The sequence below is a fragment of the Hoplias malabaricus genome, chromosome 1, assembly GCF_029633855.1.
Source record: "Hoplias malabaricus isolate fHopMal1 chromosome 1, fHopMal1.hap1, whole genome shotgun sequence".
Taxonomy (NCBI): Eukaryota; Metazoa; Chordata; class Actinopteri; order Characiformes; family Erythrinidae; genus Hoplias; species Hoplias malabaricus.
In genome coordinates, this window is record NC_089800.1 from 43,332,860 (window position 1) to 43,347,128 (window position 14,269).

Genomic DNA, 14,269 nt, shown 5'->3' on the forward strand with positions numbered 1-14,269 from the left:
CCATAAAATTATAGTGCCTGTATTTCTCTTTTAAAAATTGTATTTTTGTCGACAAAGCTAGTACACCAGAACCCTGTAGTGTAATCTTAGCTGACAGAATTGCTAACACTATTAGTTTTTCATGCTGCCAATATGTGTTGATCAAAGTAGTAAATGATTGATGAGTCAAAATGTTTACAGAGATCCTCCTGTGGGCTTCACGTCCTTTTAAAAAGGCAGCGGAACTTCATTTGCTAGTGTTGGGTACCAGATTTCATCATGGTGGTCAGTGGGGTTTCTGTGCGAGAAGGGCTACTGCTAGCCAGCTTCCTCTTTCTCTCTGTGTACGGACAAGATTCAGGACCGTGAGTAATCCCAATATATTATATAAATTAGAAAACAAATGTGTGATTCAACTATTGATGTTAAAATTTGAGTGTATAGTAGCAAAGAGGAAACTTTTTTACATTTCTTCAGATTTTACAAAATTTTACAGCCTTATGCAAACATATGAACACCCAGGTCAGTTTACTGGTTTTCCTCAGTTTATATGTAATAAAATTAAATTCTTTATGGGACAGATTTTTTTATTTGATATTTTAGTGCATAATTTAGTGGATAGTTTTTATTTATTTAGAAATAATATAAATAAATATTATATAAAGCAAGTTTTCTGTAATTGTGTGTGAGCAGTATTGATTGTTCTGTATAGGATGTGCAGTTATATTAATGGATTTGATTTGAGGATACTTAAGTGTATAACTGCATGTTTTTCAACAAAACAGGAGGCAAATAATTTTTTTCTCAAATTTGACACTGTTGATTTTATGTATATTAAATGATGTTCTGAAGAAATGTGTACAATCACTGGTAAGTTTGGACAGTATATAGATATTTGCACTGTATACACTGCAACACCAGCTTGCCGTCACCACCTTTACAATGAAATTACAGATGATAAAACTGTTTAAAATGCACCATTATACATCACACTACTATGGTTTGTTTAGTTAACATTGCGCATGTTTATAGCCGAATTAATATTTTCATGGCTGAATTTCATACCATAGGACATTGTACACAGGCTATTGTACATACAACATATCTCCAGCTTTGTTTCATAGATGTGTAGTTAACATTTTTGTGACTGGAGTTGGGATATGTGACTGTGTTGCAAGATCCTGTTTCCAGGTCCTTTGATCTGGAATGATGTTTTGTCTTTTTATCAATTAGTGATTTTTAAGATTCAGTTAGTTAGAAGACTCCCAAGATATCAAAAAGTGAATAAAGTTTATATTCTGAAATTGCACAAGCATGAAATTGATCCCATAGGTATGCAGCTCTGTATATCTTCAGCCAATCAGTCTACTGTTTTGTATTGATTGCAGAGTTCAGTCAATCCTTCAGATTTGACCTGATCTTTGTACGGTGAATCCTTTTACATACAGGGGTTGGATAATGAAACTGAAACACCTGTTATTTTAGTGTGGGAGGTTTTATGGCTAAACTGGACCAGTCTGGTGGCCAATCTTTATAATTGCACATTGCACCAGTAAGAGCAGAGTGTGAAGGTTCATTTAGCCGAGGGTAAGAGCACAGTTTTGCTCAAAATATTGCAATGCACACAACATTTTGGGTGACATACCAGAGTTCAAAAGAGGACAAATTGTTGGTCTTGCTGGCGCATCTGTGACCAAGACAGCAAGTCTTTGTGATGTATCAAGAGCCACGGTATCAAGGATGATGTCAGCATACCACCAAGAAGAACGAAACACATCCAACAGGATTAACTGTGGACGCAAGAGGAAGCTGTCTTGAAAGGGATGTTCGGGTGCTAACCCGGATTGTATCCAAAAAACATAAAACCACGGCTGCCCAAATCACGCCAGAATTAAATGTGCACCTCAACTTTTCACCAGAACTGTCCATGGGGAGCTCCACAGGGTCAATATACATGGCCAGGCTGCTATAGCCAAACCTTTGGTCACTCATGCCAATGCCAAATGTCGGTTTCAATGGTGCAAGGAACGCAAATCTTGGGCTGTGGACAATGTGAAACATGTATTTTTCTCTGATGAGTCCACCTTTACAGTTTTCCCCACATCCGGGAGAGTTGCGGTGTGGAGAAGCCCCAAAGAAGCATACCACCCAGACTGTTGCATGCCCAGAGTGAAGCATGGGGGTGGATCAGTGATGGTTTGGGCTGCCATATCATGGCATTCCCTTGGCCCAATACTTGTGCTAGATGGGCGCGTCACTGCCAAGGACTTCCGAACTATTCTGGAGGACCATGTGCATCCAATGGTTCAAACATTGTATCCTGAAGGCGGTGCCGTGTATCAGGATGACAATGCACCAATACACACAGCAAGACTGGTGAAAGATTGGTTTGATGAACATGAAAGTGAAGTTGAACATCTCCCATGGCCTGCACAGTCACCAGATCTAAATATTACTGAGCCACTTTGGGGTGTTTTGGAGGAGCGAGTCAGGAAACGTTTTCCTTCACCAGCATCACGTAGTGACCTGGCCACTATCCTGCAAGAAGAACGGCTTAAAATCCCTCTGACCATTGTGCAGGACTTGTATATGTCATTCCCAAGACGAATTGATGCTGTATTGGCCGCAAAAGTAGGCCCTGCACCATACTAATAAATTATTGTGGTCTAAAACCAGGTGTTTCATTTTCATTGTCCAATCCCTGTAAATCACAGTTCCATGAATGCTTGATTTATTTCTTATTGTGCTTTGTATATTTTCTTGAAATGTTATTTCTGTAATTAGGTATTTCATGGTGACATTCCCTGCAGTGATAGAGTCTGGCTCTGATGCTAAATTGTGTGTGAGTCTCCTGAAGCCTAATGAAACTCTGCAAATGACCATTTATCTGGTTCACAACCACCAGAACAGAACACTTCTAGAGGAAAGAGTGGAGAAGGAATTTCACCGCTGCTCTCATTTTAAGGTGAGCTTCATTAGAGCAGTCATGGCCTAATGGTTAGAGAAGAGGTCTTAGAAAGAGGGTTGCGAGGTCATTGGTTCGATTCCCATGACTGGCAGGAAAATTGGGGGCAGTGGGAGTGAAGGAACAGCACTGTCCTCCTCCCTGAAACCATGGCTGAGGTGCCCTTGAGCAAGGTACTGAAACCATAACTGCTCCCTGGTTCCGGGGATGGCTACCTGTTGCTCTGGGTGTGTATTCACAGCCCCTTGTGCACTAGTATGTGTGTTTGTTCACTGAGATTCATGGGTTAAATGTGGAAGACACATTTCGTTGTACAATGACAAATTATTGCACGTTTTTATTATTATGGTCTGGAAGATATTATTAGTGTTTGAATATGAATGAATGTGCTCTCTTCAGGCTCCACGTGTTGAAGGTCAGTCAGTGCAGAAGATCAAAGTAGAAGTCAAAGGGGAAAATTTTATGATGACTGAGGAAAGAAAAGTTAAGTTTAAATCCTACAATCCCCTGATATTCATTCAGACTGATAAACCAATCTACAATCCTGGTCAGACTGGTAAGTAATCACTGCACTATGTCTCACCACTTCCAGTTAAATGTTTATCTGAATTTTGCAGCACTTTTCAACCTAATCTCTGCTATCTGCCAAATCTCATTTTTAAGCTGTTATTTAGGTTCACTCTACACAGAGAAGCACCAGTGAACTACTGTTGATTCACAACTTATTCAGGCAGTTACTAAATTCTGTAAATAAATAATGATCAGCAGTTCATATTCAACTTTTAAAAGTATAATAATTATAACAATAATAAAACACATTTTTTAAAATGTGGAAGATGTTTCCTCACCATTTGTTACAATGATAAAACAGTACTGTGTAAGGCAGAGACCATTATGCAATGTGCATGTGGTGATCAAGACTGTCACACCCTGGCACTTTCTTGTTTGTTTTCCCCTTCCATGTGGCTCTGTCTGTTTGTTGTTTTTCCTATCTCCACCCTCGTTTCACCTTTGCTCCGCCTCCTGGTCATTTTCCATCATTATCTGTGTCAGGTGTCTCTTGTTTGTTGATGTATATAACTTCCGGTCTTGTCACTTCCTGTGATCGGTCATTTGTTATTGTCATTGGTATTGTTTGTTTCCTATCCAAGTCGTGCCGTCATTCCTAGTCATTTGTATTGTATTGTGTTTGTGTTATGTTTCGTTGTTGTTTGTCATTTGTAGTTTTGCGCTGTTCATGTTTTGTCGTTTGTTGTGTTTGTGTTGTGGTTTCGTCCTCGCTCTTACCCGTCTCTCTTGCCTGTCCTCTAGTGTTGTCTCCTGCCCTTTCCTATGTTTATAAGTCATGTTTTTTCGCGTTTCTCGTCTAGTTCGATTGTTTTGTTATTTCATTATTAAACTCTGTGTTGTAGCGAGTGTGTCCGCTTCCGTAAATTCCACTCATCACTTCCTCGAGACAGAATGACCAATCACAATAAGGACATAGCTAGCACGGACTACTCGTTTAAGGGATGTGTTATTCGCCGGACTCCGTTTCTCACAGGCCCCAGAGATCCCGTGGAGGAGGCTTTAAGAGCGGCCTCTGAATGGAGTCAACGGCTGCAGCTCATGCCCGGTGCAGTTCCTTTCCCCCGAACAGAGGACTCGATGCATGAATCGAGTAATTGCTCCAGCGGGAATCGACGGATCCGGAGGAGAAAGCGGGCTGGAGTCGCCCCCTCGCTGGAGGATTATCCCTTCAGGTCCGGGGAAATTCTTGGGGGGGGGGTTAAGGGTAGGGGCTGTTAGCCTACCTCAGGACAACGGAGGTGAGGCTAACAGGGGCGCACCTCTGGGGGAATCCCTCAAGAGGGCGCCCATCAGACCCCCTAAACCCGATAAATCCACAACTCGTGCTCGGCGAGCAGCACGAGCACCTGCCTCGCTGGACGTCTCAACTCCTGTTCCCGTAAGAGTGGCTCCTCCGGCCGCTCCTGTTCCTAGAAGAGCGGCACCTCCGGCCGCGCCTCTCTTTGTGCCCGCGGCACCTCCGGCCGCGCCTGTCTTCGTGGACGACGTCGCTGCAGGGCCTCCTGTTTCCGACGTCGCAGTTCCGCCTGCCTCCGTGGACGTCGCCGCAGATTCCTCTGCCTCCGTGGACGACGTCGCAGATTCCCCTGCCTCCGTGGACGACGTCACTGCAGGTTCCCCTGTCTCCATGGACGACGTCACTGCAGGTTCCCCTGTCTCCGTGGACGACGTCACTGCAGGTTCCCCTGTCTCCGTGGACATCGTCGCAGTTCCGCCTGTCTCCGTGGACGACGTCACAGATTCCTCTGCCTCCGTGGACGTCGTCGCAGATTCCTCTGCCTCCGTGGACGACGTCGCAGATTCCCCTGCCTCCGTGGACGACGTCACTGCAGGTTCTCCTGTCTCCATGGACGACGTCACTGCAGGTTCCCCTGTCTCCGTGGACGTCACTGCAGGTTCCCCTGTCTCCGTGGACGTCACTGCAGGTTCCCCTGTCTCCGTGGACGTCGTCGCAGTTCCGCCTGCCTTCGTGGACGTCGTCGCAGTTCCGCCTGCCTCCGTGGACGACGTCACAGATTCCTCTGCCTCCGTGGACGTCGTCGCAGTTCTGCCTGCCTCCGTGGACGTCGTCGCAGTTCCGCCTGCCTCCGTGGACGACGTCGCAGATTCCTCTGCCTCCGTGGACGTCGTCGCAGTTCTGCCTGCCTCCGTGGACGTCGTCGCAGTTCCGCCTGCCTCCGTGGATGTCGTCGCAGATTCCTCTGCCTCCGTGGACGTCGTCGCAGGTTCCCCTGTCTCCGTGGACGTCACTGCAGGTTCCCCTGTCTCCGTGGACGTTGTCGCAGGGCTCCCTGTCTCCGTGGATGTCGCTGCAGGTTCCCCTGTCTCCGTGGACGTCGTCGCAGGGTTTCCAGTCTCTGTGAGTGCGGCTCCCTCAGCCGCTCATATCTCCGTGACTGTGGCTTCGGCCGTTTCTGCACCTGTGAAGGTGGTTTCGGCCGTTTCTGCCCCTGTGACTGTGGCTTCGGCCGTTTCTGACCCTAAGACTGTGGCTACGGCCGTTTCTGCCCCTGAGACTGTGGCTACGGCCGCTCTTGGTTGTACCCGTAAGACGGCCCCAAGGACTTTGGGGTCGATTCCCAGAACTGTACCCAGGCTGGTTCATCAGACTTCTCAACAGACACATGCCAGTCCTGGGTACCACCCACCTGTTGTTTTTGTTCCTGTATCTGTCCCTGTTCTGGTTCCTGTCTCTGTGCTTGTCCCTGTGCCTTTGTCTGCCTTTCTTTCAGTTCCGGTCCCTGTCACCGTCTTAATGTCTGTCCCTGTGAAAGTCCTGGTCCCAGTTCCCTTGCCTCAAGTCCAGCCTATGTTCCAGTCCAGTGTTTGTCCCTCTATTTCCAGAATAGTCCAGTCCCCTGTTAGTCCTGTCCGATCTCATGTTCAGTCACAGTTTAAACCCTCTGTCCAGACCCATGTCCAGTTCCCAGTCCCATCACCTGTCTTGTCACGTGTATCTGCTCCTGTTCCATCTCAGTCCCCGTTTAGTGTTCAATCAAAAGTCCAATCACGTGTGTTTTCTCCTGCCTTGTCTCCTGTCTTCTCTCGTTCTCCGTCTCTTCTCTCTAGTTCTGTCCAGTGTCCGTTTAACTCTAGTTACTTGTTCCCTGTTCCATCCTGAGTTTTTTGGTTTCATGTTTGTTTTGTTTCTTCTGGCCCCTCCTGCGCCAGCTCCTGGAGAGTCTAGTTTTTCGCGCTCCGGGAGTTGCGCGTCTTGGGGGGGGGGGGGGTGTCTGTCACACCCTGGCACTTTCTTGTTTGTTTTCCCCTTCCATGTGGCTCTGTCTGTTTGTTGTTTTTCCTATCTCCACCCTCGTTTCACCTTTGCTCCGCCTCCTGTTCATTTTCCATCATTATCTGTGTCAGGTGTCTCTTGTTTGTTGATGTATATAACTTCCGGTCTTGTCACTTCCTGTGATCGGTCATTTGTTATTGTCATTGGTATTGTTTGTTTCCTATCCCAGTCGTGCCGTCATTCCTAGTCATTTGTATTGTATTGTGTTATGTTTCGTTGTTGTTTGTCATTTGTAGTTTTGCGCTGTTCATGTTTTGTCGTTTGTTGTGTTTGTGTTGTGGTTTCGTCCTCGCTCTTACCCGTCTCTCTTGCCTGTTTCCTGCCCCAGTCCTCTAGTGTTGTCTCCTGCCCTTTGCTATGTTTATAAGTCATGTTTTTTCGTGTTTCTCGTCTAGTTCGATTGTTTTGTTATTTCATTATTAAACTCTGTGTTGTAGCGAGTGTGTCCGCTTCCGTAAATTCCACTCATCACTTCCCCGAGACAAAGACAAACAAAATAACCTAGATGGAAAGGAACATAAGCTGATCAAATAAATTGAGATCCAGGGAATGAACACAGAGAGAACTACTAATTAAAGACCTAAAGAGCACAGGAAACTAGGAAATACATATAAACCGTACAAGAAAAGCCTAGAACAAGAAAGACAGACACATGACACCACATTTACTACAAATAAATCAGCAGACTCTATGCACTGTGACACAGGATGGCAAGTAAACAGGAACTAGGAGCAACATAAAAGACTAGAAACAAACCATAACCATGAAAACTACAACCTGACAAGAATCACACACATGACAAGAGACTAAGAGTAAACTACAAAAACAAAAGAGATAACAGTAGAAACAAGTAAAAAATCAGCACAGAAAAATGACCAACAACAATAAAAATAATATGAGAAACCATACAAATACACAAAGACTGAGTACACAGAAAGACCTGTGAACAGAACACATGACCCAAAGGGGCGTGGAAGTAGAATTAACACAGAACAATGTGTGAAGGAAACACAGGAAAAACAGGAAAAAAACTGAAATCATAGGAGGGCAGCAACAAATCTGGACATTACTGCAGTGATTTATTAAGTTGAATATATATGAGCTGTTTATAAAGACATCCTTTGTTTACTTAGTTTTTTTTAATAAAAGAATGTAAGCAAAAACTTTGATGCATGTTTTTTTTTTTGTAATAGTACTGCTGAGCTACTCATTTGTTAAACACATACAATGGATTGCTTTGGATAACTAATGCACTAAAAGTGTGTACTGTGAGGTGTATGGTCTGGGAAAATACAGGCATCAGATTAAGACTTGATATCGGAAGATAATATTAATAGTAAGTGACTTAGATTGGGGCAAAATTATTAATCAGGAATTCTCTGTACTCAATGTTTCATTTACAGACTGCTTTCAATTTTTTTTTTAAAGAGATATCTAAATTATTTTTAGTGTAAACACATGCCCAATGGCTTCTATTTTAAGTGTATTTAATATCATTAAACAGTCAGACCGTCCAATCCGAAGATTTTAGGCTACTTCACCACGCCCCCTCCTCACTCAAGCGAACCAATCGGAGTAGGGGAGGGCGGGACTAGTTTGTGAACGAAACGATCTCGAAGTTCTATGTAAGCTCTAGAACAGTGGTTGGCATCCCGCGGCTCTTTGATCCCTCTGATGCGGCTCAGCTTTTTTTTATTAAAATGTATTTTATTTTAGTGTGTTCATTTTCAAAATGTAATTCTATGAAGATTATGGCGATCTTGTAACATGTAAAATATTTTATATTTAAAATATTTCTGTCACTCTTAATACACGTCACAACTTCCAATGTGCGACACCCGCCAGTGTGCGGTTTCTTATACTTTTTGACAGCTGACTGCACAGCGCCAGTAAAAGGATGACGGCACGCAGAGAGAGGACAGCATTTTTGTTTGCTGCCAATGGATAATTTAAGTTCAGCGTTTTTTTTTTTCATTACTACAAGGACTCAAATAGACATTGAATATTTTACTTAACCTTCAACCCAACGTCTTTTTTTCGGAGTTAAAAATGTTTTGTTGCATGCAGAAAATTTATTTAATTTTCTCTGCAGTCGTTCATTGATTTCATAAATGTAACACAGTATTTGTTATACATAGCACAAAGGCAAAAAAAAAAAAAAAAAACAACCCTGTTATGCGCAGTGTTATTTCATTTAGAATTTCAAAAGGGTTTTGTGACTCCCAGTGTTTTCTTTACTGTGTGAAACGGGTCCAAATGGCTCTTTGAGTGGTAAAGGTTGCCGACCCCTGGTTTAGGAAAATACAGGCATCAGATTAAGACTTGATATGGGAAGATAATATTAATAGTAAGTGACTTAGATCGGGGGAAAAACAATTTAATCAGGAATTCCCTGTATTCAATGTTTCATTTACAAACTGCTTTCAATTATTTTTTAAAATCAAAAATGTTTTTAGTGTAAAAAATTCCCAATGGTTTCTATTTTAAGTGTATTTAATATCATTGGTTTGAGTATGTGTAGATAAAGCAGGAGCAGGAATCAGAAATCTGGTCTTCCAGTACAGGATTTACCCTGGGACAGAGTTTAGATTCTCAATATATTAGAATTCTCCAATAATATCTTAATATTCGTTACGTTTTGTTTGGTTTTGACGTTAATGTCAGATATTTTTATATTCACAGTGAATTTCAGAATTGTCGCCATGGATGCTAATTTTGTCCCACTTCAACAAAAGGTAAGGGAAGTGTTTTTGACAATTTATAAAAATCTTTGTGTTAAATCCAATGTTTCACTGACCTTCAATATAGACTGTAGACTCTGTCTTTGCTAATCTGGGCTCAGCACCCCGGAAACTAATATTTTGAGTGATTTCTGACTTTATTTATATTTAAATATATATTAAATGTATAATTTTTTAATCAAAATGAGTAAAATATGATGTTATATCTCACTCTTCTCTCCAGTACAGCCTAGTAGCCCTTGAGGTAAGATGAAATCACACACAAAAACACGTTTTATTAAACTTATTTATTTATGTTAAAGGTGACATTCATGATTTTAATCAAAAACGCTTTTTATTCAATTCTGTTTCTTCACCATTTTCTAGCTCTCCTGTCTATTTGCGTGCTCGAAACCTGTCTAATATGTTTACGAAGTCCCAGTATGTGTAAATGGGTAGAAAAACAAAGGGTCCATTATGCTAGGGTTTCTCTCTTTGCTTATTGCAAAGAAACAGCATCTGGAAGTTTTTAGACAATGAATAGACCTCTAAACCTTGAAAAGCATGAACCAAGAGGAATTTGCTCTATTCATGCTCAATAGGTGGGTAATATTTACTTACTGTTGCTGTAAACAGAACTGACTCTAAACTCAGAAGAGCACTAACTGCATTAAAGTAAAAACACAGAAAATGCTTTAAAATTAAACAACTAGGTTAAGGAATTAGTTCTGTGGTAATTCAACAATTTTTTTTCCCTTAAACATATCTTTCCATCTTACAAGACACGGCACCTCTGAATGTAAACAAACCAGAGAACAGCATTTCCTCACAATTGTAGACATGCTCTTTAACTTTTAACATCAGTATTGACAATTCAGTTCTTCCTTATTGCTGTCACTACAAAATTATAAGTGTCTTTCTTGGAACCAAACAGGACTCTAAAGGTAACAGGATTGGTCAGTGGACAAATGTGTCCTCGACAGGTCTGATACTGCAGCTTTCTCACAAACTCAATCCTGAGGCAGTCGAGGGTCTGTATAAATTGATGGCTGTCACTGGTGATGAAGAAATAATGCAGACATTTAAAGTGAAGAAGTATGGTAAGTGACATCACATACTGTTTTTTTCTGTTAATAATAAAAGGTGTAATTGATTGCAATCAAAGTAAACTTGCCTTTAGTTTTGCCCAGGTTTGAGGTTACTCTGAAAGCACCACAACAACAGAGTGTGGGAGAACAGAAGCTGAAGATAGAGGTTTGTGGAAAGTGAGTGATGGGTTCAGGGGTAAAACCCAAATCTTAATCAGAATCTTCAAATTGATTATTTATTTTCAGTAAATTGTGTTACATGCGTCAGACACGTTTATGGTGTGATGACATGATACTGAATAATACAGAATATCTAAAAAATATTTTAATGGGTTTAAAATCACCAACACAACTGTGATTTTTTTAAATGGACAAAGCTATTGGATTTCTCATTATACATTAAATTTAATAAAATTACTCCCTGAAACCCATAAACATTAGGAAAAGTCAACCACTTTCAGTAATTTAGAAAGGAAAAAAAAACATTTAAAAGCGTCAAGATCCCTTCAGACAATATGCAGCCAATTCTAATTGACTTTAAAATAAAAATGAAAATTACTGTTTAAAAACCCAAAGCAACAGACTAGTTTTAAGTTGTACCATGGCTCTCTTTTTCAGCACAAGATGTTTTCTCAATGTTTTCAATTGCTTGTGAAGTGCATAGCCATTTTTGCACTTCCATGCTCATATTCACAAGTCATGCAGTAAGTTTTTGCAGGTAGCTCAATCACAGCAACAAAGGAGATTAATAATGTGTGATGTATGAATATATAATAATATCGTTCTTCTCTTATTTATTAAGTGTAATGTAATTTAAATAATTTAAAGTGAAATCCATTACACAATGACAGTTAATCAGTATATAATCAATTTTACCTCTAAAACTTTAATATTAGGGATGCTTCAAATGTCTTCTGGGTTTTAAAGATCTGGTTCGCTTTGAGATATTGGTCTGAACACAGGAATAGGGAAGTGAATTCAAGTAATACAGGGTACATTTATTTTAATAACAGTTAGCAAAAGATGCTCACTATATTCACCCCCAATCCAAAGCAAGAATAGTTAATGAATACATTAATAAATTAAACTGTTATTATTATCTGCAGAACACATGGTGTGCACTCATGATCTCTTTCCTACATGTTTTATACATATAAAAATGAAGGGCTAAAGAGTTAATAATTAAAACTCAGATCTTGCTTGTTCTAGATGCAGTAAAAGTAGAATCATTTAATATAGTGACGTAACCAGTGCTGTGTCAGCAGATGTTGCAAAAGGCTTTAAAATCTTAAAATCCTGCCAGAATAGAATACTCTACATACAACGGTCACCAAAAACCTTTGCTATGTCCACAGGAAAGTGGTTTTTTTTTTTGCCCTTTTAATCTGAGAGTGTGTTGGGACTATACTTCTCAAAAAGCCACTTTAAATAAAACTTTAAATTGAATTAGATTCATTATTTGAAGATAGGCCTGTAGATGGCAGTAATGTTTTTTGGCTCAGGTGTGGAGTGTGATGCTTTGTCATATATGTAGCTGTGTAATTGTGTGGCTGTAAAATTTACATAGGAATTATATTGATATTGCCCCAGCATCACTGAACATATCTATAGAACTAATGCTTGTAAAGAAATAGAATAACAAAGTAGATTTGTGAGGCTACAGTTGAGAAGTAATTGGGTAGATATTTAACAAAACTTCATCCATTCACCTCTTCATTTAGTTCAGTGTTGAGGTGGGACACCAGTCCATTACATGATATCACAGAATCGCTCAGTCAATCACACACTCACACCTTTGGACACTTTTGATTACACTTTCATTTTATAAATTGTGTAAAGAAACCTGAGCATCCAGTTTGGCATTTACTGCTCAGTTCATGCACTGCAATGTTCTTGGAAAATCAGAGACAAGCAGTCCATAATGTATGCTGGTGCTAATCCGTTTAATGCTGAAAAACCAGTGAAACACATGAAAATATAACCTAAAAAAACAGAAGCCAGTTTAATGAAGCCAGTATTGGTGTGACGTGCTTGGACATGTGACATATTGATCATAAGTCTGACAGCAACGTTCTGGTAAAGTTGCAGTGTGTCACATTTTTGGGCAACTCTGTAAACAGTGATTTACAATAATCAAGTTATAAGAAAAATGTTTGTGGCAATTTCTTGGTGTCCTACAGTCTAATATATGGTCTGAGACAAGCAATGTTCCTTAAATGTAAAAAGGTTGATCATATAAAATTTCCCATGTGTGCTTTAAATGTAAATTTAGTTTCAAAAACTATACCCAGATAAAGGTTTTCTATAAGTACATTATTATCATTAAAGATACAAACAATGTAAAGGTATCTTTAATAGTACAACTTTGGTTTTAAAGTCCAGTTTTGTTCCCTAAACATTACCTTCTCTACTCCAGAAAGAGAGGTGAATATTTGTGATCTTTCATTACAGATAAATGTAACAAAATGAAATGTGTCATATAATATCCATCCATTATCTGTAACCGCTTATCCAATTTAGGGTCGCGGGGGGTCCAGAGCCTACCTGGAATCATCGGGAATACACCCTGGAGGGGACCCAGTCCTTCACAGGGCAACACAGACACACACACATTCACACCTATGGACACTTTCGAGTCGCCAATCCACCTGCAACATGTGTTTTTGGACTGTGGGAGGAAACCGGAGCACCCGGAGGAAACCCACGCAGGCACGGGGAGAACACACCAACTCCTCACAGACAGTCACCCGGAGCGGGAATCGAACCCACAACCTCCAGGCCCCAGGAGCTGTGTGACTGCGACACTACCTGCTGCGCCACCGTGCCGCCCCGTCATATAATATCAACATTTATAAAATCTACAATTATAATAGAATGAGGTACAATTATGTTCCTTTGAGGGTTCCACTGCTGTGACGTTTTTTTTTCTGACAGTGTACCAGTTTAACTTGAGTGGATTAATTTCCTAATTTTTAATACCTATTTGCATTAGCCTCAACAAGACAAATTTCTGTTTTGTCATCATTTAGTTTAAGAAAATGTTTGTTCAACCATTCATGCAGCTGTGTATATTTAAAGGTACAGTTATGGACAGCCAGTAACTGGTAAAGCACTGGTGGAAGTGTGCCAGAAATTTAATAGTCATTATCCGGGCACCACCCTGATTTCACCATGCCTGGTTGATGCTGTAGAGGTGTGTATATAACACTCATTTTAGAGTACAACCATTTTTTTACACTCTAATTAAATTGTTCTTACCAAATATTTTCTTTTATTATTTTTTCCTGTAGATGAAGGAGAATGGGTGCGCCACTGCTATATTCAACTTTTCTCATTTCATGAATTTTGATATGGGACAAAATGTTAACAATTTTCTTGACACTACAGCTACAGTGACAGAGGAAGGGACAGGTGAGTCTCTAAGACTGGTTGTAGAGAATGCACTTGTGACATGTGGCAAATATAAATTATAATCATACACAATATGTAAATGTAAAATATCCTATGCAAATCCATTCAAGCTTCATATAGGGCCCACCCCAATCTCTTCCTACCTGCAGTCACAAAAAATCCTGTTATCACCCATTGCTCCTGCACATAACCACTAAGGTCGCTGTGGCCGTTTATTATCCATTTAGCAACCAACTACATC

At 40.7% G+C, this 14,269-nt stretch overlaps 1 protein-coding gene across 3 annotated transcripts in view; it reads left to right on the top strand.

Moving 5' to 3' along the window:
* The window catches only part of LOC136690985 (alpha-2-macroglobulin-like), a 53,317-nt gene that overhangs the window by 16,683 nt on the left and 22,365 nt on the right, over nucleotides 1-14,269 (top strand). The window contains exons 2-10 of one of the 3 annotated variants that reach the window (XM_066663160.1): nucleotides 181-344; nucleotides 2,764-2,944; nucleotides 3,344-3,500; nucleotides 9,492-9,544; nucleotides 9,774-9,794; nucleotides 10,464-10,629; nucleotides 10,710-10,794; nucleotides 13,696-13,810; nucleotides 13,908-14,028. In XM_066663160.1, the coding sequence (XP_066519257.1) occupies nucleotides 259-344; nucleotides 2,764-2,944; nucleotides 3,344-3,500; nucleotides 9,492-9,544; nucleotides 9,774-9,794; nucleotides 10,464-10,629; nucleotides 10,710-10,794; nucleotides 13,696-13,810; nucleotides 13,908-14,028 (985 nt within the window). In that variant the 5' untranslated portion in view covers nucleotides 181-258. Of the gene's footprint in view, nucleotides 1-180; nucleotides 345-2,763; nucleotides 2,945-3,343; nucleotides 3,501-9,491; nucleotides 9,545-9,773; nucleotides 9,795-9,965; nucleotides 10,132-10,463; nucleotides 10,630-10,709; nucleotides 10,795-13,362; nucleotides 13,497-13,695; nucleotides 13,811-13,907; nucleotides 14,029-14,269 lie in introns of those variants that run through there. The other 2 variants (XM_066663169.1, XM_066663177.1) reach the window with 2 other exon arrangements.